Genomic DNA, 22,709 nt, shown 5'->3' with positions numbered 1-22,709 from the left:
CTCAGCACATGCACCGCTGGCTTTCTGCCACCGACTTCTGTGGTCATGCTACTGCTCCCCACCTCGGCCTACGTCAGTGCCCATTTTAAAGCACCAGAACCCACAGATCCAACTGCGTGCTCACCCCGCCATTCTCCCTGGTGTTAACCTTCCTCTCCCCAGTGCTTCCTTTGCTGTCTCCTGCTCCCTGTTTTATACTCTATGGGCCGTCTTCTTTAACCTCTGTGCACTGCCACGAGGTTAAAGGCTGCTGCTTATTAGCGAGAAAGAATGTCAGCAACAGTGGCGCTCGGTCCCCCTGTCGGCACAGGTGCAGCGGTACCTCACCTTTCATTTTTGAGTGACAGTCGAGCACCGGATCATGACAGATTGTGCAGGGCCACCAGGGTCGTCTGTTGAACTTAGCCCAGACTAGATCTCCAACTTCGTACTTCACCGGAGCAGGTTTCTTCTTGGCTCGATTCTTTGGACAGAAATGAGAACACGAGGAACCAAATAAGCAACAGGCACTTTTGGAGAGAGCCTCACGGCTAGCTGGAGTGCAATCTGGTGTACAGTCCCCAGAAGTGATACCCCCCCCCAAAAACCCTCATATTTATTGCTTCCACATCTTGTGCTGTACACCAACCATTTCTTACCACTGACTGCTTCCCAACCCACTGCAGCCAGACATCACAGCATTCAGCAGTAAGGTTTCAGCTCATTGCCAACACTGGTTACTATCCAGCTCAGTCAGAGGTCATGGTTCACAGACAATGAAGCAGAATATCATGAAATATTTCTGGCTGGAAGGTGGTGAACAGAACAGATGAACAGCATCTGCCTCTATGAGTAAAGGAAGAGTGCTTGGCACATACAAGCTACATACACTGCCCTGCTTCTCAGATGAACACAGGAAATGGAGCACGCTGATAAAAAGCTTTACACTACACAATGCACGTACAGTCACGGTATCTTTGCCATTGCCCCTGTTTAGCTGAATGCACGCAGAGCCACCACTGCTCCCCCAAAACACCACAAGAGCGGGAGCAGACAGCTCTGCATTATCCGTCTGCCACCTGCATGAAAGGACCCATACTATAAAATCCGAGTGCAGCTGGCTGAGACATGGCTCCCTGGGAGAGGCACCCCATAGATGTCGTCACACCTGCCTCCAGAAGCCATGCCTGAATTTGTTATATATTAGCACACTGCATGCCCAAAGGCACGCGGTACCAGGATGTCCACACACAGGCAGGCTGGCCATTTCAGAGTCAGGGCCAGCCTACTTGTGACAAGCTCCACTGAAGAGAATGAGCCAATTCAGACCCACCTGTGAGCTGCTAATTAATTGACCACTGCCCAGGCACACTGGTAATTAAGGAATACCTAGGCATTATAAAAGGTTATAAAGAGCTGAGTCGAGGGAACACCAGAACATGTCAGGTCCTGAGGAAAGGGGCTTCTAGGGGAAGCTAGTCAGAGAGCTCTCCAGAAAAGTGGACCTAGGAAAGAAAGGGGATCCTGGAAGGAGCAAGTTTGTAATGCGCTACAAGCACCAAAGCCCTAGGGAGGCCTGGTCCCAGCAAAAGGACCTTACCAGGCAGCAGCAAAAGGTCCAGCCCACTGGAGAACCACACATTGCACCAGAGAAGCCCTGCATCCTCAGAAGGAACCCTTCCCCAAGTGGTAGCAGGAGCCTGGCTTCAGAAGAGGGTCCCAGGTGGAGAGGAGCCTCACTGGTGAGGAGTCTGGATGAAGGAGACGGATGGACTCAGGTGGGAAACACAGACCAATATTAAACTTGCACCTGCCTCACAACACTTAGGGTGAAGGCTTCCTTGCCTCTCTGTTAAGCCTTTGAATAAAACAGCAAAGAACGGCACTGATGCTGAGCTAAGGGAGCCCACGGTATCTCCTGTCTTTCCAGAACACTGAGTTCAGCAAAACTCCTGAACACCAGGAAAAAGTCATGGCAAAAGCCCATGAGGCTTACCCCTGTCCCCTGGAGCTGGCAACAACCACTGTGAATTACCTTCCCGCTCCCCCGCTGCACTCAATCTGTTGTGGATAGAGATAGTGGAGGAGTACAAGAGAGCAGCCTGGAAGAGTTGTGACTGCTAGGAGGAGATCTCGGTCTGAACCAAAGGAAGGAGGTGTGTACGTACCTGGGGGTTCCCGTCTGGGACGTTTCAGTAAAGCTGTGTGGTTTGTGCCAGCAGCAGGGCATGGGGGCCTTATCGCTGTGGGTACCGTCAGGGAGGTCGGACATAAGAGCAATCTCTGGATTTAATGATGGATGGGGAGGGGAGGTTTAGCTATTGGTGCGCGCAAGTGGGAAGGGTCATGGTTGTTAAATGCAGTACTCGGTGGGAGGATCAGGTGCAGTGTTTGAGCACAGGGCAAGTGAAGACAGGGCCTGTCCATTTCAGAGACAAGGCAGAGTGTGGGCATCGTGCCATTCCAGTCCACGAGGACAGAGTGAAGGTTGTGTGGACAGTGACATGAAGTCTTGGTGCCCCGGTTTTCAAAGTCTGAGTGCTGGTGAACTCGATGTTCTGGAAAGGAACAAGCCTCAACTCCGTCAGAGTTTTGGCCATTTAATTTCTTAGGTTTTGCTAACCAGGGAGAAATGCCTGTAGGTAGAAGTGAGTAGTCAATGCAACAGTCGCTGTTCTAACCTAGGTTTGCAGCTGATTGTCCCTTTGGCTAGGTAGCTGGTTTCACAAAGTGCTCTTCATAAGCGGATTTCAAAGACATTTCACCTTACACAGGGGAAATGGTCACACAAGTGGCATGACTTATCTAAGGTCACCCAGCAAGCTGTGGGAAAGCTAGAAGAAGTAGTCCGAGTTCAGTGGTCTTTCCAGTGAGCCCACAGCTGCTCTGTGATTCCATAGTGCTCCTGGGCCCCACCCAATACATTTGTTAGAGCACAGCAGGGAAAATGGTGAGTGAAGGCCAGCACAAGAAAACCCACTGAGGGTCTCAGTCGCAAACCTTGGCAGGTTTATCAGATGGCTGTTGGTGTAACCTGAAGCACATGAGAGAAGACTGGTGTCTCCCCGGAGCCAGTGTTCCCTGTAAGCTGAGTACTTTGGTGGCAACCCAGGAGAGACGCAGGTGCTGCCCCGCTGATTAGCGGAGTGCCCCCCGCGGGCAGCATGTTTCTATTGGTGGTGCACATCCAAGCTGAACCAACTTCATGGCTATGTGAGTTCTCTCTCTCCAAGACTGGAGAGAGGTCATATTTACAAAACCCACTTGCAATGCACACAGCACCTCTCTGATCTATACGTGCACCTCTTATAGCTCTGGGCTGAGCAGTAGGAACTGCAGCAGTGCACCCGAATCAACATACCCATGCCAGGGCAAAATTCCCGCCTAGAGACAGGCCCCTTGCACAGCTCCTCAAAGGCACAGTCTAGTAGGGATCTAACTTTGCCAGTGAAAACATCTTTAAGGAAATTATTCAGGTTCTAGGCAGCTACAGAATAATTCCATTCCACTACACTCTAGAAGCCTTTCAGCAACATTCAGTCCACTCCACAATTATTTATATTCTTCAACCATTTACCCTCTTTCATTTTTATCAGCACCAGGAGTTAAACTGTATTTTTTTAAAAACCACAAGAACAGCAATACTGGGTGAGCCCACAAGCCCATCTAGCACAGGGTCCTTCTTCCAGACACCTCAGAATCAACAGTACAGATAAGCCGGAGAGCCATCCCCTGTCATTCATTCTCAGCTTCTTGCAAACAGAGGGTAGGGACACCCACCCTTCCCTTAGTAGCCAAAGAGCCACGGGCAGCCACCTATCCTATATGAATGTACCTAGTTTTTTAACCCTGTTATAGGCTTCGCCTTCACAACAGCCTCTGGCAAAGAGTTCCATGGGCTGACTAGACATTGTGTGTTGAAATACTTCCTTTGGTTCGTTTTAAACCTGCAGCCTATTAATAAACCTGTTGCCTTTTAAATGGACACAGGGCAGTCCAAATACAACTTCTAGGGGTTATTCCCACCCTAGTAATTGCGTAAGGGAGCAATGCACTAACTCCATTCTACCACCTATTAACACAGGACGTGGAATTTAACTAACCCTGGTGACCTGCCCCACACAAGGCAGACCAGACCTTTTTGAAGCCACACTCTCATTAGAAACAGAGTACATGCGGGGAGCGGGGGGAAGGGGAATTACCAAGCTATTTGAAAAAACCAGCACAATGAACACTGTACTTTAAGTCTGACTGTGATGGAGTGGGGGATACCTGTGTGTGTGTGTGTGTGGCTCACAGAGGGTGGGGGGCTCCTGCTGAGGGTAACCCTGACGACCAGGTAACACCTTTGTACTGCACACAAAGGAGGAGGTGGAGCCTGAGGGGTTTGAATTGGAACTGGGAGTTGGAAGCAGTTAGTCTGGGCTGAGTGAGAGACACACAAAGGAGGGGGCCAGGCCCCGGCTCTGGGGGCCCCTCGGGGCCTCCTCTCCCCAGCATGGATTGCACTGGCTGTCTCTGCCGGCTGCACTGACTCCTCTGTACGATGCTGTGTCCTGTCGGCTAATAAACCCACTGTTCTCCTGCTGAGTGAGAGACTCTCCTGCCTGCGGACGGGGTGCAGAGCTTGGGGGACCCCCGAACCCCATCACACTGACATTCTCTTCCAAGTTGGGTTAGCCAGGCCTGCAGTATATTCAGTCATTTGGAACATACCACATTGTATGCATTGAGACTGGGCATAAACCTTTGATTATTTATAAGTAGTAAAAAATCATCTGTCTAGACTATTTTTGGGTGAAAGCAAGAATGACTGTCAGCGGCCTACATCTGTCAAAGCACAGACCCGAAATTACACTGTGGCGAGTGGGTCAGAGTCCCAGCAGCACAGCCTTGTGTGACGGGAGGGAGGCTTCCTCCATGAACAAGGGCAATCCCCATGCTCTACTGGTCTGGGAGACAAAAGAACTGTTGTAATTCCAGTATCACTGTGGGACCTAGCAATCATGTTCCAAGGAGGGTCTCAGACACTATAGCAACGTTACATAAAAATGTCTAAATTGGGTAACTCCCCAAAGTGCAGTTTCCCATGAACTGGATGTGAAATAAGCAGCACGCAAGAGACGCTCATACAGCGAAAGGGTTTTATCAGAGTGACGCAAACCCAAGAAACTCCTGGTGAGTCTTAATACTCATCTCTTTGGTACCAGCCAAGTTATTAAGCAGTGCTGACCACTGTGCATGTCCTGTAATCACCCTTATTGCATCACTGTGAATTGCTGTTCATCTCTATTAGTCTTGCTCGAAAAAGAATAAAACCACAAATCCACACAAACTAAAGCACACACTGATGGCTATAAACTGCAGAAATGATGCACCCATTACCATCTCACTCGGACAAGTGCAGCGCACACAGATCCTTAACGCAGGATGCCAAGATCAGATAGCACCAGTCTTTTGTTGACTTTTTTCAGCCTATTAAAGGCAGTGACTCTCTTGCTAAAGCAGCCGCCATGAATGACTACAGGCCAAGCCGCAGCTGAACATAAAGCAACAGGCCAGTTGGTATCTTGCATGCTTACTTAGGTGCCTGAATAAATCACCTGATTTTTCCAAAAGTAACAGTGGGGTAGCCAAGTTAGTCTGTACCCTAACAAAACAAAAAAGCACTAATGTAGCACTTTAAAGACTAACAAAATAATTAGTAATAGTTTATTAGATCATTTCCAGCACAGCAGTATCTCCAGATCGAAGAAGTGGGTCTGCCCCACAAAATCTCATCACTAATAAATTATTTTACTAGTCTTTAAAGTGCTCCATGACAGCTTTTTTGTTTTAATTTTCCAAAAGACTGAGCTCCAAGCAGCACCAGTTAAAACAACAGGCAGTTTTGCGAGTCAGGTGACTTCTTATGTAGCATTTTAGAAAACCTTGGCCAAAAACAGAGAGGTTACTCATCTTTGTGCAGTAACAATTGTTCTTCAACTTGTATCCCCCCACCCCAGGTGCTCCACATCTGGCGTCGGACTCACTCCGGAGATTTTTACAGCTACAGTCAGCCAGACCGCACACGCGTGGCCAACGTAAGGATTCTTCCGCACTTTTAGTCACAAGCACGGTATGGCTGAAACCAGTTCCTGGAAGCCGCCGCCGAGTCTGAAAAATATGAAAGGAGAAAACTCCAGAGCAGGGAGGAAGGGTGGGTTGCGAAGAACCCATGGGGACACATCTCGAAGAACAATCATTACTGCACAAAGATGAGTACCTTTTCCTTCTTCTTCCAGCGGTCCCTGCGGGTGCTCCGCACCTGGTGCGGGAGTAGCAGCACCCCCACAGAAAAGAAAACACGGAGAAGGGTACCGGAGTTAGTGCTCATCAGCTACCAAGAGCACAACTGTTGAGAGCGGAGCATCCCCTGCCAGCTGGTGATGAACGGCGAAGCGTCCGACGAAAGTGTTGTGCAATGACCACGTCCCCAACACGGCAAATGTCCTTTAATGGGATGCCTTTGAAGAAAGCTGGAAGCTGCCATTGCTCTCTTGGAATGGGCATTAAGTTGGATAAATAATGCCATATAACGGATGGAGTAGCAAGTGGCGAGACAAGAAGTAAGGAGGTTGGAGAGCCTCTGAGATGGTATGGCCTCCCCTTTGGAGCGATTGGCAATTGATACCATCAACCTGCCCACCTTATGGAAAGGGCCAAAGCCCTTTGTACGTCCAGTGAGTGTAACCTCGCCTCATAAGCTGATGCATGAGGCTTTGGGTAAACAAGGGCAGGATTATAGGCTCATTGACGTGAAAGTCAGACAAGACCCTGGGGATGAATGTTGGGAGAAGTCCGAGTATCACGCCCTCCTTACTGAAGGCAGTAAAAGTCAGAACAGCCATCAAAGCCGCTATCTCACTGAATCTGAGAGTGGATGTAACAGCTAAGAGAAACAGTTTTCATAGTGAGGTACTTGAGAGGTAGCTGCTAAAGGTTCAAATGGGATTCTGAAGAGAGAGTTCCCAAGACCAAATCAAAGCTCCAGGGTGGGGGAATAGGTCGACGAGGCGGATACAGGCTGGCCAGACCTCTGAGAAAAAGCGTCTGGTGACTGGATGAACGAACGCCGACCTGCCATCGACAGCATGCTTGAACACTGACATTGCTGACAGGTGCATCTTTAAACATGCTAATGCCAATCCCATTTGTTTCAGATGTAGGAGGTAGTCAAGGATGAGGGCATATGGGAATCTCTGACAGAATCAGGCCCTTTGAGGAACACCAAGTCATGAACCTCTTCCAGTGGTACAGGAAAGTATTGTGGGTAGCAGGCCTTCCGCAATGCATTAGCACTTACAGATCATAGAATCAAAGAACACTAGAACTGGAAGGAACTGCAAGCGGTCATCAAGTCCAGTTCCTTGCCCTCTTGGCAGGATCCAACACCATCTACATTATCCCCGATAGGTGTGTAACCTGCTCTTAAATATCTCCAGTGACAGACATTCCACAACCTCCCTAGGTAACTTATTCCAGCGTTTAACCACCCTGACAGTTAGGAAGATTTTCCTAATGTCTAATCTAAACCTCCTTTACTACAGTTTAAGCCCATTGCTCCTTGTCCTATCCTCAGAGGCCAAGGAGAACATTTTTTCTCCCTCTTCCTTGTAACCTTCTTTGAGGTGCTTGGAAACCACTACCATGTCCTTGCTAAATCATCTGTTTTCTAAACTAATAAGCCCAGTTCTTTCAGTCTTCCCTCATAGCTCATATTCTCCAGACCTTTAATCATTCTTGTTGCTTTTCTCTGGACCTTTTCCAATTTCTCCACGTCTCTCTTGAAGTGTAGTGCCCAGAACTGGACACAATACTCCAACTGAGGCCTAATGAGCACTGAGTAGAGCGGAAGAATGACTGTTTGGCCTGTTCAGAACAGCAGTGCTCGGAGTTATTGAGCCAACTATCAACAAGGCCATGAGGTGGAGTGTGCGTGGCTGGCGATGCAGCAACGACTGTTGGTTCTGGCTGAGAAGATCTGGTAAGTGGGAAGCGGGTAAGGAGAATACAGAGACATTCATCTTCAGGACAGCAACCAATGCTGCCAGGCCCATAATGAGGCTATTAGGTTCAGCCCAGCTCTGTCCATAGTGGCCTTCTTTAGGACCTGAGGTATAGGAGGTGTGGGGGGAAAAGCATAGAGTAGAGGACCCCTCCAACTGATAAGATAGGCATCTCCCAGGGAGCCTAGGCCCAGCCCCTCTCTGCAACAATAACGAAAGCATTTGCTGGTTTGAAGGCGGCAAAGTAGTCAACGCGGGAACAGTGCCACCAGCAGAAGACTAGCTGGAGGATGTCGGTGCGGAGTTCCCACTCATGGTCTGGTACAAACTAACTGTCTGCTTAACAAGTATGCTGAGGTACAGTTGACCCCTGGTAAGTATGAGGTCACTAATATTAAACTGCAGAATATGTACCAATTCCAGAGGCAAATCGCTTCTGCGCAGAGTGGGAGATTGTGCCCCTCCTTGGCGGTTGATATAATACGTAATAGCAACATTGTCCACGAATATTCTGACTACAGAATTGCGGATGCAACTTAAAAAAGCGTTTGCATGCATTGGACTGTCCTCAATTCCAACAGGAATACGTGCGGGGTTGACCCATGCAGGGACCATCATCCTTTTATCAAGATCATGCGTACATGTGAGCTCCTCACCCCACTAGCAAAGCACCCCTGGTTAACAGGAATGTTGGCAGAAGTTGATAGAAGGGCACACCCGAAAGAAGATTGCTCCAGTTTGTCCACCACTCTAATGTTTCTAGGACATGGTCTAGTAGCAATATCACCTTGTGGATGTGGTGTCTGTCACCCTCCAATGCTGTACCCAGCAGAAGTGAAGCCTGGCATATTGAACCATCTGTTGTGGCAGCCATGTGGCCCATCAATTGTAGACAAGAAGACTTGAACCATTGGGCTGTGGCTCACATCATCAGTAAAGGTTTGTATGGTGTGAAAATGCTGGAGCGGTAGGTAGGCCCTTGCTGTGATCAAGTTTAACCAATCCTCTATGAATTTAATAGTCTGTGGCGGCTCAGTAACAGACTTCTGTTCGGTTATGAGGAGGCCGAGTGATAACAGGGTGTGTTTTCGAGACATGAATCATATTGAGTGTGTCTGGGCACGAACGATCTTTTGGGAGGCAATCATCCAAATAGGGAAATATTATGATGCCCTGGCCACAAAGGAATGCTGCCATCACAGCAAGGGCTTTGCAGAATACTCTGGGGACAGGTAAAAGATTGAAAGGTAAGACTAGATATTGAAAACACTCATTGCCCACCGTAAAGCAGAGAAAAAGCCTGTACGCAGGAGAGATAGCGATGTGAAAATAGGCATCTTGCAGGTCAAGGGCTGCTGCAAACCCACTGCCATTGTTTAACGCAGGAATGACCATCTTGAACTGTTGTTTGCAAAGGTATCAGTTCAGAACTCAAAAGAGCTAGTATCAGTCTCCTTCCTCCACTCTTCTTCTTGGTCAGGAAATAACAAGAAAAATCTCTCTCTGAACTCCTCTGGTACCCGTTCCAGAGCGCCTATGGAAAGGAGAAAATCCAACTCCTCTCTTAAAACAGCCTCACACGACGGGTCCCAGAAGAGGGATGGGGTGGCAGGTGGAACGGAGAGGAGGGGGATGGTATATCCTAATGCAATTATTTCCAGGACCCAATGACCCGATGTAATCTCAGCCCAACAGCTGTAAAACAGGTGGAGACTGTGATGCAACGTGGGCATGGAGGTTGGTGAGACAATAGCAACAGGCACGCAGTCCTTGACCAACCCATCAAACCTGCTGTCTCATGGGTTAGGCTGGCTGGTTACGGCATCATTGTCTCTGCCTATTGCAATTATGATCAAAGCCTCTCTGTTGATATTGTGGGCACAGGAAGGAGTAATAATATCTCCTCTGGAAGGGGTAATATCGTCTTCAGTGGCATGTACATACCCAACATAAGTAAAGTTGTTTGAGAGTCCTTACTTGAGTAGAGGACGTCATCTGCGGTCAAGGCAAACAGCTTGAATTTACCAAAGGGCAAATCTTCGACTATATTTATAGCTCTTTTCAGCACTCCTGAAGACTAACCAGGATGCGTGATGCATAACAATTGCTGTTGCTGTGGAATGAGCTGAGGTATCAGCAATGCCCAGCAGGATCTAGACCCCCCGGTTCTGGATGCAACATAACCCTCCAGTAAAATGGACTTCAATATTGGCTTCTTTGACTCTGGGAGGTAGTCCATTAATGTAATCAATTTTGTGTAATTGCTGAAATTGTGGTTAGCCATTCTGAGTAGGAGGGTGGAGGATGAATAAACTTTCCTGACAAACAAATATAGTCTCTTTGCATCTTTATCCAATCCAAAACCTCTTAACGGAGGTGTTTTTGCCCTGTGTTAAACTGCTTCTACCACTAATGAGTTTGGTTGAGGGTAGCGAAAAAGAAAGCCCATACCCCTGGATGGGATGAAATACTTTTCGTCTGCCCTCTTATTTGTAGGTGGGGCTGAAGCTGGGGTTTGCCTTATGTCATCTGCAGCCTCTGTTAGGGCATCATCCAAGGGTATTGCAATCTTGGAAGAAGTGGCCAGCCTTAGATTTTTCAAAAGGTGCTGCTGCTTTTGTTGCACCTCTGCAACCTGAATACCCCGGCTGGCTGCCACCCTTTAAACGGCTCTTGGAACTGCTTTGGATCATCAGGTGGTGGGAGTTCACTGGAATCACTGCCACATCTGGTGAGGACAATGCCACATCCGTGGGCAAGGCCTGCAGTGGCTCATCCTCTGGAATCTGGCCCTCCTCTGGCTCAGATGGAGGGGGCGGTGGTGTTGTAGGCTGAGCCTCGGGTGCCCGCATAGAGTGGGTGAGATGCCTGGGGGCCAACCAACAGAGGACTGCTCTAGGGACCTACCGGAAAAATGCCGGTAGTCATGAAAGTAGCCAGGGCCATGAGGGTGAGGATGTGAGTAGTGGTAATGATACCTGCCAGGTGATGAGTACCTAGCAGTGTAATGATAATCCTGACCGCGATGACCAGAGAGCACAGGATGATCTGAAGGAAGGTGATGGAGATAATTATAATACGTCTTGAGTGACAAAAGCCTTGGTCAGGCTGATCCAGAAGCAGAGAGGGTCGCCCATGGGAAGGAGAAGGAATGGACGGAGGCTTTTGAGGAAATGCAGGAGAATGTACTGGAGGCAGAGAAGGAGCGCGCTCAGGAGAAAAGGTCAGCGCAGGGGTAGGGCTGCGGTGCTAGCATGTTAAAGCAGCCTGCCATGATGCTGGGAGAGAAGGGTTTCGCAGCAGAAATGAGGGCTGCAGTGCAGACGGTGCCTTTGGTGTCAGTGGGAACCCTGCTTGTGCTGGGAGTACCGGTGCGGGTGGTCAGTTTGTTGGTGCCCGATTTACTGGTGCCAATGGTTTTGCTGGTTACATCAGTGCTACGTTTTGGGAGGTGCCACAGACTGCACGAACCGCGCTGGCAGTGCCTGGCTAGGTCTTGGGTCTGTCTCGAATTCTGTAGATGGAATCGTAGCCAAAGGCTGTTTGGATTTTTGCTGCTTTTCCAGACCGCTCATCCTGCCTCTAGGTAATGCAGGCAACGATTGAGTGGGTGAAGATCTCGCCTTTATGAGACTCATGTCAGAAGAGGAAGCTCTGCACATTAGAGCATGCTCTAACTGGGTAGGTACTGTTTGGTCAGGAAGCTGATGCGCCTTATCAAAGTGAATCACTCTTAGGCACCTCCCCCCAGCCCTTCGAGCTCTAACTGTGAACTTGGAACAGGGGAGGCACTTTTATGGTACGTGTCCCTCCCCCAAACAGCAGACATAACTTGAGTGTCCATCCGAGGCAGGCATACCCTCACTGCACAAATCATATTTTTTAAAACCAGCTGACCCCAGCATGATTAGAAACAGTTAACTCCAACAATAACTACTAACTAACAACTATGAGAAATAATAAGAACAATTAACAGCTATTTAACAGCTATTTAACAGGCCTGAGGAGAGAGAATACGCAACTGTGGGAGGTTGGAAGAAACTGGTTTCAGCCTCACATGACCAAAAGAGCTCAAAAGGAGCTTCACACTGGCCATCCACGTGCGGTCCGACCAACCACGGCTGTAAACATCTCCGAACTGCGGCACCGGAGCGAGTCTGACAGCTGATGTGGAGCACACATGGGGACCCCACAAAGAAGCATCTCCATGTTTGAATTCGGGTTCAATGAAGACATTCTGTATTGTTTTAAATATTCCAAAATAGTTACTCTACACATTAGTATTTAAGACTTGCATGATCTCAAAATCAGTAAGGAGTCCTATAAAAAGTGGAAATTAGGAGAAGTTACAAAAGATGTATATAAGCAAACAATACCTGTATTCAGGGGCAAGATTAGAAAGGCCAAGGCATCGAATGAGCTCAAACTAGCTACAGACATAAAGGGTAACAAGAAGTCATTCTATAAATATATTAGAAGCAAGAGAAAGACCAAGGACAGGGTAGGTCCACTACTCAGTGAGAAGGGAAAAACAATATCAGGAAACTTGGAAATGGCTGAGGTGCTTAATGACTTCTCTGTTTCGGTCTTCACCAAGAAGTCCAATGCAGAAATGCCTAACACAGTGAATGACAGTGGGAAGGAGGTAGGTTTAGAGGATAAAATACAAAAAACAAGTTAAAAATTACTTAGAAACATTAGATGCCTGCAAGTCACCAGGGCCTGATAAAAAGCATCCTAGAATACTTAAGGAGCTGATAGAGGAAGTTCGAGCCTTTGGCTATCATCTCTGATAAGTGCTGGAAGTCAGGAGAAATTCCAGAAGACCACAAAAGGGCAAACGTAGTGGCCATCTATAAAAAAGGGGAGAAAAAGAGCAACCCAGAAAACTACAGAACAATCAGTTTAACTTCTGTGCAGTGAAAGACAATGGAGCAAATAATGAAGGAATTCATCTGCAAACATCTGGAAGAAAATTAAGTGATCAGTAACAGCCAGCATGGATTTGTAAAGAACTAATCAAGACAGATCAATCTGCTAGATTTTTTTGGGGACAGGATACCAAGTCTTGTGGATAAGGGAGAGGCAGTGGATGTAGTACACCTAGACTTTGGTAAGACATTTGACACAGTCTTGCACAATCTTATCAAAAAGCAAAGCAAATACAATTTAGATGGGGCCATTATAAGGGGTACATAACTGGCTGGATAACCGTTCTCAGGGAGAGTAGTTATTAATGGTTCGCAGTCATGCTGGAAGGGCAGAACAAGTGAGGTTCCGCAGGGATTTGTTTTGGGACTGGTTCTATTCAATATTTTCCATCAACAATTTAGATATTGGCACAGAGTGTGCACTTAAGTTTGCAGATGATACCAAGCTGGGAGGGGTTGCAACTGCTTTGAAGGATAGGGTCAGAATTCAAAATGATCTGGACAAACTGGAGAAATGGTCTCAGATAAACAGCACGAAGTTTAATAAGGACAAATGCAAAGTGCTCCACTTAGGAAGAAAACCAGTTTCGTACATACAGAATGGCAAGCGAGTCCCTAGGAAGGAGTACTGTGGGAAGGGATTTAGAGGTCATAGTGAACCACAAGGTAAATGAGAGTCAACAGTGTGATGCTGTTGCAAAACAACCAAACATGATCCTGGGATACATTAACAAGAGTGTTGCCAGCAAGACTCGGGAAGTCATTCTTCCATTCTCCTCAGCACTCGTTAGGTCTCAACTGAAGTAGTGTGTCCAGCTCTGAGCACCATGTTTCAAGACAGATGTGGAAAAACTGGAAAAGGTCCAAAGAAGAGCAACAAGAATGATTAAAGGTCTAGAGAATGTGAGTTATGAGGGATGACTGAAAGAACTGGGCTTGTTTAGTTTAGAAAAGAGAAGACTTAGAGGGGACATGATAGCAGATTTTAAGTACCTCAAAGAGGATTATAAGGAGGAGGGAGTAAAATTGTTCTCCTTGGCCTCTGAGGATAGGACAAGGAGCAATGGGCTTAAACTGCAGCAAAGGAGGTTTAGATTAGACATGAGGAAAAACTTCCTAACTGTCAGGGTGGTTAAACACTGGAATAAGTTACATAGGGCGGTTGTGCAATCTCTGTTGCTGGAGATACTTAAGAGCAAGTCAGACAGACACCTATCAGGGATGGTCTACATTCAGTTTGGTCCTGCCAAGAGAGCAGGGAACAGGACTCAGTGGCCTCTTGAAGCCCCTTCCAGTTCTAGTGTTCTATGGTTCTAATATAAAATCATATTACACATAGGAGAGAAATATGCATTTATGTTGTGATCCAGATCAAGAGTACCATTCCACCTGCCAACATTTTTAAAGGCATCTTCACTTCCTGGACAAACTTTGCAGATGCCATGACATTTGCTGCCTCCCACACCAGAGGGGACTCCAATATTGTAGAAAGTCAGATGATCACTGTATGAATTTTTTTGGAACTCTGAAGAGCATTTTGATGCTCATAATAGGTGCTATATAAACAGGTTCTGAAAAAAATTCTACTCATGCTGAGCAAGTAGTAATCTTTCCTACACAGGCACCATCAAATGCTACAGATTTTAAGCTTTCAGTTTAAAAAGAAAAAAGAGTAAGATTCTCACCCTCACGATGGTGCCAATAAGCATCCAAACAAACAGTGAAGACTGATACAGCAAAACCCGGTCTACACCACAGGGGAAAAAAAAATCAATCTCAGTTACGCAAATTCAGCATTACAAATAACATAGCTGGAGTCAGCAAACTTCCATCTACTAACAGTGGTGTCTACACCGCAGTGTCTCAGCATGAGATGCTCTTCCTTCAAATCCCCTAGGACTTCTCATGAAGGTGGAATGCCAAAGCTGATGCAGAGAGTGACTGGTAGTCAATCAAGTGTATACGAGACTTGATAAATCCAACCCGCTGGATTAAATCCCTACCTATTGATCTGGCCAGTAGCGTAGGCATACCCAAAGCGTGCAAACCTCTGTTCCACAGCAGCAGAGTGACGTTAACAAGACACGCTAATTTTACAGTACCTGTTTAGGACTAGCCAGGTAGCAGGAAAACTATCAAGAGTCAGGCAGCCTACTGGTGCCTAGCAAAATAAAGGCAGTAACAAACCAAGAGTCATTCACTGGGTAACAGGACTAAGACAAACACAAAGCACCTGGGCTCAGGAAGAAATAGATCACTAGAAAGCTCTGCCACTGCCTTGCTTCAGCCAGGATGTTCTGAGGCCAGGGAGAGAACAGAGAATGCTCCTTCCTTACAACATGCAGAATGGTTGGGAGCCTTAAAAGACACACCCACCCAAGAGCAAAGAGGTTAGAAAAGAAGCACCCTGAATGAGAGAGAAAAAAGAGCCACACAGGCATCCAAACATCAACTTAAGAGAGGGCTGGCTTCTTATTTGGGTGCTACCACTACCCCTCATGTTGTGTATTTAGTTGTCTGGCCATTAGCTGTTTGTTTGATTTTCCAAGTCCTTTGTGCGAAGGTGTTGATGGAATGAGGGATGCATCAATCTGTGGATGTACGTGGGGAAGAGAGACAAGCACTGGTGGGTTAAACTGGAAAGAGTAGAAACGTATTCAGCAAGATGGAGGAGGGAGGACTAAGTGGACAGACAAACTGTAGTGGGCAGGGGAGGAAGATAACATGATGCTGGGATTCAAAATAGAGAGTTTAAAGGTAGAATAAAAGGACATCACAGACCAATGCAGGAAAAGACATGGCCCTCATCTACTGTAGGAATGAAAATAAGATGTGGAATGAAGACAGGATGGAAAAGGTAAAAAAGCAAAAGACAGGCTTCCCCCCAAAACAACTCTTATGGCCTATATCTGCAGGGGACGAGACAATTGTTGTGGTCCCTTTTGGCCCTAGGACATACATATGCTGCACAGAAACACGTACTGAATAGAAAGGCAATGCAAAGTATATTACCATCAGGCAACATACAGTATACAAGCATTTGTTCATTTCTTTAAAACACAAAGAAAGGTTGCATGAGGCCACAGGTCACACCCTCTTGCTGGTACGATCAGTCATCAGACTAGTCCAGGTAGTACTGCAAGCCTACACAGTGTCCTGACTTCCCAAAGGCAGCTGCTATTAGCACAATGCTGAGCACTTCAACTACATCACTTCAAACATGTGATTATGTATTCATGTTTATACTCCTCTGCAAGCCAGCGTCCTTATTAAATGCATGCCCTAGCCCTTCCACATCGCTGGGGTGTAAGTTACGTGGACCAGCTACCTCAGCAATGTCCATCCTTAGCTGGACTTCTCGGCCAGCTGCCCATCCACTCGTCAGTCCCACGTTGCTAGAGCTAGCAAAGACACACAGGCATTTGCTGAAGCAGGTAACTTCAGCAAAAAAGCCCAAGTGTAGTGAAAGCTCCCAGGAGCTCAGACAGCTCAGCGAGACTAGCAGCTTTTATGTACATGAAAAATAAAACCATGTTGTGCCAACCTAAGGATGTAAGCAAGTGCCAGAGTAAAGATGGAGGGCAGTGAACTAAACACACGAAGCGGCTCCTCTCTGGAAAGTGGAATTCCAGTTCTGCTCCATCTCACAGTTAGACAAGGGTGATGGTCTTCTGCCCACCTCAGAGATAGTTGGCTACAGTTTACAATTTCTACCCAAGAAGGGCCCAGGACTGGAATAAAACAAACACCCACCAAGTAGCTCATGCTAGTATGAGCGATCCCTCACCTTCACCATTTTAAAATAAAAGAAGGCACTAGACACTTGACAGCCAAATATAATTACCCATATGGCTTGTATTTGTATTTCCAGGCTACTTTCTATGGCGCTGCTGTGAAGGGTCTCCGATGAGATTCCATGCAGGCAGATCAGCATAGCACCTCCTACCTCATTGTGGGGATCCCACTCCGGGGTCCATTCTAGCTCCTTTACTGTTTTACTTCATTAGTGACTCAGTTTGGCACAAGCTAATTTAAGAGGACAACATCCCTCTTGCAACACAAGGCAAAAACCTCTTACCATCACCAGCAATACCCCTTCCACTGACCTCTCAACAGTGGCAGAATATTTTCAACACTGGCAACTCTTCCCAAACCTCTTCACCTAAACAACAAAGCTGCTAAGGAACCACTCAGCATCACCTTTTCCTGTCAAGAGATCCAAAATGAGCCCCATGCAACGTGCGTGGGTGTAACCTCGGACAAAAGTTTGGCTTTTAGAACCCTTGGGGGGAGGGGGGGAGGGAAGTTCCATACAAGAACTACCCTAGACCAAAGACTTAGGAGCAGAATGGGACGTGCCAATGTGTGCATGCTTCAAACACAGACACTAGCACTGTTTTCTCCAACTGATGAATACTGCAAACCCATCTCAATGGGCAGTTCACATACCAAATGTCTGAACACACCTAAACGCGACAGTGAGAATCATATCAAAATCAATGTGTTTAATGGCTGCCCCGTGTAGCTGGTACACATAACCTTACCCCCACACACCTAAAATCCAGAGAAACAAAGTTTACAAGTACAACTGAACCACAGAAAACCCCAACTTACCTATTCATAAGGTCTTTGGAAGGTTCTGGAGGTCAAGCCCAGAAATCATGCAAACCTCTTAGGGAGCAAGCTGAAGGTGTCCTCACAACCTTTAGCCACACTGTAAAGGAGTCTGGGGCAATGTTATGTCCCAAATAAACACCAAATTACTCACTCCATAAAAAAGCTCCCATACTTCAACAAACTCCAGAACCATTTAGAACCTTGCATGGCAGATGCTGCCCTCTCCCACACTTTTGGGAGATGAAACACAATCCACAACATGACCGTGAACACCAGACACAAACATAAAATCAGCACTCGCATTGATCTTTTAGTGGTGACATCTTAGTTTTGCACCAAGCTTCTCACAGAGCTAACTACTACAGTAGACACTCAGAGTTACAAGGGTCAGAGTTACACACTCAACAGTTAACCACATAACTAATTTGGAACTGGACATATGCAATCAGGAAGCAGCAGAGTCACAAAAAAAAGCAAATATAGTAATGTTAAACTACTAAAAAAAGGGGAAACCAGCAATTTTCTTCTGCAGAGTGAAGTTTCAATGCTGTATTACATCAATATCCAGCCGTAAACTTCCTTAAAACAACCAGAATGTTTTGTTCAGCCTTATGAACATTTCAGACTAAAGAACAATATTCGTTCCAGAGGTACTTATAACGGAGGTTCTACTCTAGCTCACTAACCTTGGGCTGCTTATTGGAACAATAATAATCACCACTCGGTGTACAAAAGAAGATGGGATTCCATGGATCGTTGATTTTGTTCAGTATGAACACAATTAATGACTGGAGTGCCACTCCGTGGAATGTATCGGAGGGGGCAGCCGTGTTAGTCTGGATCTGTAACAGCAACGAAGGGTCCTGTGGCACCTTATAGACTAACAGAAAAGTTCTGAGCATGAGCTTTCCCGAGCACAGACTCACTTCATCAGATGCTGGAATGCTGCATCATCTCTGGCACACTGGATGATGGTGTAGTAAGAGATGAGCATTGCAGCCCTGCAGATTTCTTGTAGTGGGACTTGGGCCAGAAACACCACTGATGAGGCCTGTGCCTTCGTGCAGTGTGCTGTAACCTTGGCGAGCTTGTAGCACATCGGGATGCAGGCCATGAGACACAATGACATTCTTTGAGATGAGACCAGAAGTCCTTCCATCCAGTCTGTCACCATCACCAAACAACTAGTTCGACTCCCTGGATGGCTTGGCGCACTCAGAGACAAGTAGCACCCACCAGGACATTGAGAAAGTGTAACCTCTGCTCATGGCTACAGGCATGAGGCTTAGGATACAAAAACAGGCAGAAATATCTTCCTAAGAGTACATCAAAGGCCAGGGAGGCCTGAGTTGTATCTTACTCTTGCAGAAGGCTAAGGTGGATCCGAGGTCTGGGCTTTTAACTCTGTCACCCTCCTTGCTGATGTAATATCGGCTAGAAAAGCTACCTTCCATGACAGGTAGAGAAGGGAGCAAGCTGCCTCCAGTTCAAATGGAGAGGACCAAGTCCCACAGAGTAACAGGCTATCTAATCCAAGGACGTAACTGTTCCAGTCCCTCAAGGAGCTAGCCAACCATACACTGGTGAAAACAGGGCTGCCAGATGTTCCCAGGCGACAAGCTGAGATAGCAGTGAGGCATACTCTCATGGACAATGCTGCCAGACCCTGCTCACTCAGGTGCAGGAGTTACGCTTGATTGAGAGGAGAAGCAGAGTTGCAGAGAACATCTCACCTCTACCATTTGGGGAGCCCAGCAGCCCAATATACCTGTGACCACGCCTGGCAGAGTGGGACAGACAGCTCACAAAGCACAGTGCTGAAGCAGGTGTGCTGTCCTTGGGCGCACCTTCACAAGGCCTGCTTTGAGCCCAGCGATTGTGTGGTCAGGCCCAGGCCCAGGCCCTGACCCTGCCCAGGTGGGAGACAAGGCTTGCACCTGTCATTCCTGCCCCATAGCCTGTACAAGTCCTGTCTCAGCTGGGGAGGGCAGGATCACTGTGGCTGTAGTTGCAGCTCAAGGAGTATGCACGGGGCTGTTTGGGAGAGCACACCTAATGATTGCATAGTTGCCTGGGAAGCCCTTAAGCTGTACAGCCAACTCCTGCTCTCTGGGCACTGCATGCTCCTTCACACAATGCACTTCTGTTGTGCCTGCTGGCTCAGCTGCCTTTGACACCAAAGAACAACTTGTCTGTCTTCCTGTCCCACCTGTCCCAGGCTGCCTCTGCAGACTGCAGTGCTGGGTAGCAGTGGTGCTGAGGGTCCAGTTAGGCTGGAGACCTTCCTCTGCACCATGTCGCACACCTCCTGGGCTGGGGCATTCCATAAGGACATGCTTGCTGCCAGGTCCTAGTGGTCCATGGCAGGTTAGGGGTGAAGAGTGGATTCCATCAACAGTTGTTTCAGATGGAAGTCTTGCTCCTCCTTGGTTCTGGGGCAGAAAGGTCTGCAGATTTGCACTTGTGACAAGCTTCTCCCAAATGCTTCAGATACATGTCACGGGAGTTGCCTGTTGGCATAGGCTTGCTGCAGTTTCTCAAAGGTTTAAATCCCTAGCCCTGCTATGCACTATGGATTCTAAGGGAAAGGTAAGGGAATGGGGGAAAACCCTGCTCCCTACACCTTATCAGCTACATACACTACTACTAAAACTGAACTCTCAGTACAATACCAGAAAAAAGCTAAGCCAGGAATTGCAGGTCCAACCTGCGTCATCAGCGGTAAGAAGAAACTGAGGAGGCGCTGCATCAGTAAGGACCTATATCCAGTGCCACAAAGGCACCACTCCAGGGGGCCCCACAGCTGACCTGGCAGAAGGCTTTCCAATCACTGCTCACGTAGCATGTACACACCAGATCAGAACTGCTACAAACAAGCCCTTGACAAAGAATGTTTGATGTGACTTGCTTTAATTTTGGGGTAGGAACAGCATCAAGTGACATTACGGACAAAGTAAAGAAAAGTAACAAATTAGTAGCTCAAGCAGAGAGGAGAAATTAAGTCCACTTTTAGCACATTTTGATTTAAATAAGCATTCTAAAATCTGTCAATCAAAATTCCTATAAAAGGAAGTAAGTTATTATGTAACAGGTAAAGCGACTGAATACAAACAAAATAAGCCTATCTATTGAAGTTTCTGTGCATGCAGTAACACACAACTCATTCATGCTTGAATAAATACACAGTCTGTGTTGTTTCAATCTACCTGGGCAGATACAATTGGTACAACCACCCTAGTGCACTCACAAGTACACCAACATACACATACTTACAGCAATATTGATTTTTTCCCCTCTCTCCTGCGGTGGTAGATGTCAGTATAAGCACTTTTATACTGGTATAACTGCAATCACATTAGTCATGCTGTTATGAATATTTGTATTATGAAAACCTCACCCATTCTAATCAAAAAATAGTCAGAGGGTATGAAATCTGAATATAGAGTAAGCTTAGAACAAAACACTGACAACAGAGAAGGCCAAAGAACCTTAAATGGACACTCCTCTCTAGCCTCAGGGCCTGATCTTGGAGAACAAAAATTCAATGAATGGGATATTTATCATTAACTTGGACTGCATGAGCAACTCCTGAGACCCACGAGCGTTCACAGCTCCCCAGTATGTCAACACAAAGCCCTTAATTACCGATAGTCTGAAGTTGTAAGCTGAAGAACCCAAACATGCTCCACCAACAGCTGGACAGGAGTTTGCCATTGCACTGGAGCGAATGACTCAGGATTTTGCTATAAAAGCCAAACACTCTACACTAATTTCTGTTCAACTTGGTGGTAACTGTAGTAGTAAAAAGTTAACATATAACTGATTTACACTGGCATCTGAAAAGCTATACTAGCACATCTCAGAACTTGCATCAAACCCTGGACTGGGAACACAGCTCTTTGACCAAACTAAAAGCACAACAAATGACATGCCTGGATTTTATTTACACTGTACCCGCAGATTATCATCTTATTTATTCCTTTATTTGAGGCCAAATTTTAGCGTTTTTGTTATCTATTTTTAATCAATGGGCAGCACCCAGACACCAAGGGACAAATAGAGCGCGTATATCTATATAATCTGAAAAAAAAAAGAACTGAAACCAGCAGATGAGGTTATTTATTATAATCTGAAGTTGTATGTTCCAAAACTCTAGAGCAAAAACGCTCTGATCTAGGTATGAAGGACAGGCTAACAGACGAGAGTTCTCGGACACAAAGGGCTTTGGGCTAATGGCATCACTATTTTACCAGTGGTAATTTTAAGTGCATTTATACATCATGGATTAAGCACTGCCAAGAGAAAAGTGACAGCTGCGCCTCAACATCACCATAGTGACCAGAAACCTGACAAGGGCTGGAGCTGGGGGTTCTCAGTCCTAGCAGACAGAAGTCCACACCAGAAAAGGCACTCCTGCAAGTAGCACCTTTTATTAACAGTCACACAGGCAAAGCCAAGAGTTGAATGAACAGGGAGACTGACCCACAGGGTGGAGTCCCTCCAGGTTAGAGACAAGAGAAGCTGTGGGTGAACATGGGGATGCTTATACTTGCTGGTGCGGAAACATGTTTTCAGGACAATGACGACTTCACGCTCCTGGTCTAGTGCCTTTATTACAAATAAATTACTTCACCAATTAAAGAAAACATACAACATTTCCTCCCTTTTGCATAAATGCCTTACAGAAGAGTCTTCTCACTAAAGACATGCTCCCTTATTGGAGAACTCCTAAAAAACTGGTCATAGAGCTGCTCACCTTCCCCCTTCCCTTTACTCACAGATTTTAATCTGAGTTGAAGACCAGAATGGACCACCAGCTCAGCTCAGCCCTCCTTTATATCACGGCTCAGAAACGGCAGCCACACACTAAACCTAACGATGGACCAAAGTATAGCAGCCAACAGGACATTGGTCTGTCACAAAACACAGGCCAAGCACAGGAGGCGTAGAGGGGCACCAGTGCTAGAAGCCTAGCAATGGCTGGGAAATTATTACATGAGATATACGGGATAATCTGAGCAAGCCATCCGCATTTATGTGCTGCAGAGAAAAGGGGGAACCCCCCGGTCACTGCCAGTCTCACCACTTCACTCTGCACACCAGCTGGACCGTGAGCATGTGGGCAAGAACCAGA

At 46.8% G+C, this 22,709-nt stretch overlaps 1 protein-coding gene across 1 annotated transcript in view; it reads right to left on the bottom strand.

Moving 5' to 3' along the window:
* Positions 1-22,709, bottom strand: part of NSD1 (nuclear receptor binding SET domain protein 1) — a 139,819-nt gene that overhangs the window by 95,898 nt on the left and 21,212 nt on the right. Inside the window, exon 2 of the mRNA XM_075009595.1 lies at positions 328-463. Coding sequence (XP_074865696.1) covers positions 328-463 — 136 coding nt within the window. The remainder of the gene's footprint in view (positions 1-327; positions 464-22,709) is intronic.

Source organism: Carettochelys insculpta, chromosome 15 (genome assembly GCF_033958435.1).
Source record: "Carettochelys insculpta isolate YL-2023 chromosome 15, ASM3395843v1, whole genome shotgun sequence".
In the NCBI taxonomy this organism is placed as follows: domain Eukaryota; kingdom Metazoa; phylum Chordata; order Testudines; family Carettochelyidae; genus Carettochelys; species Carettochelys insculpta.
The sequence above is the reverse complement of the archived record's forward strand: the minus strand, read 5'-3'. Positions and strand labels throughout refer to the sequence as shown.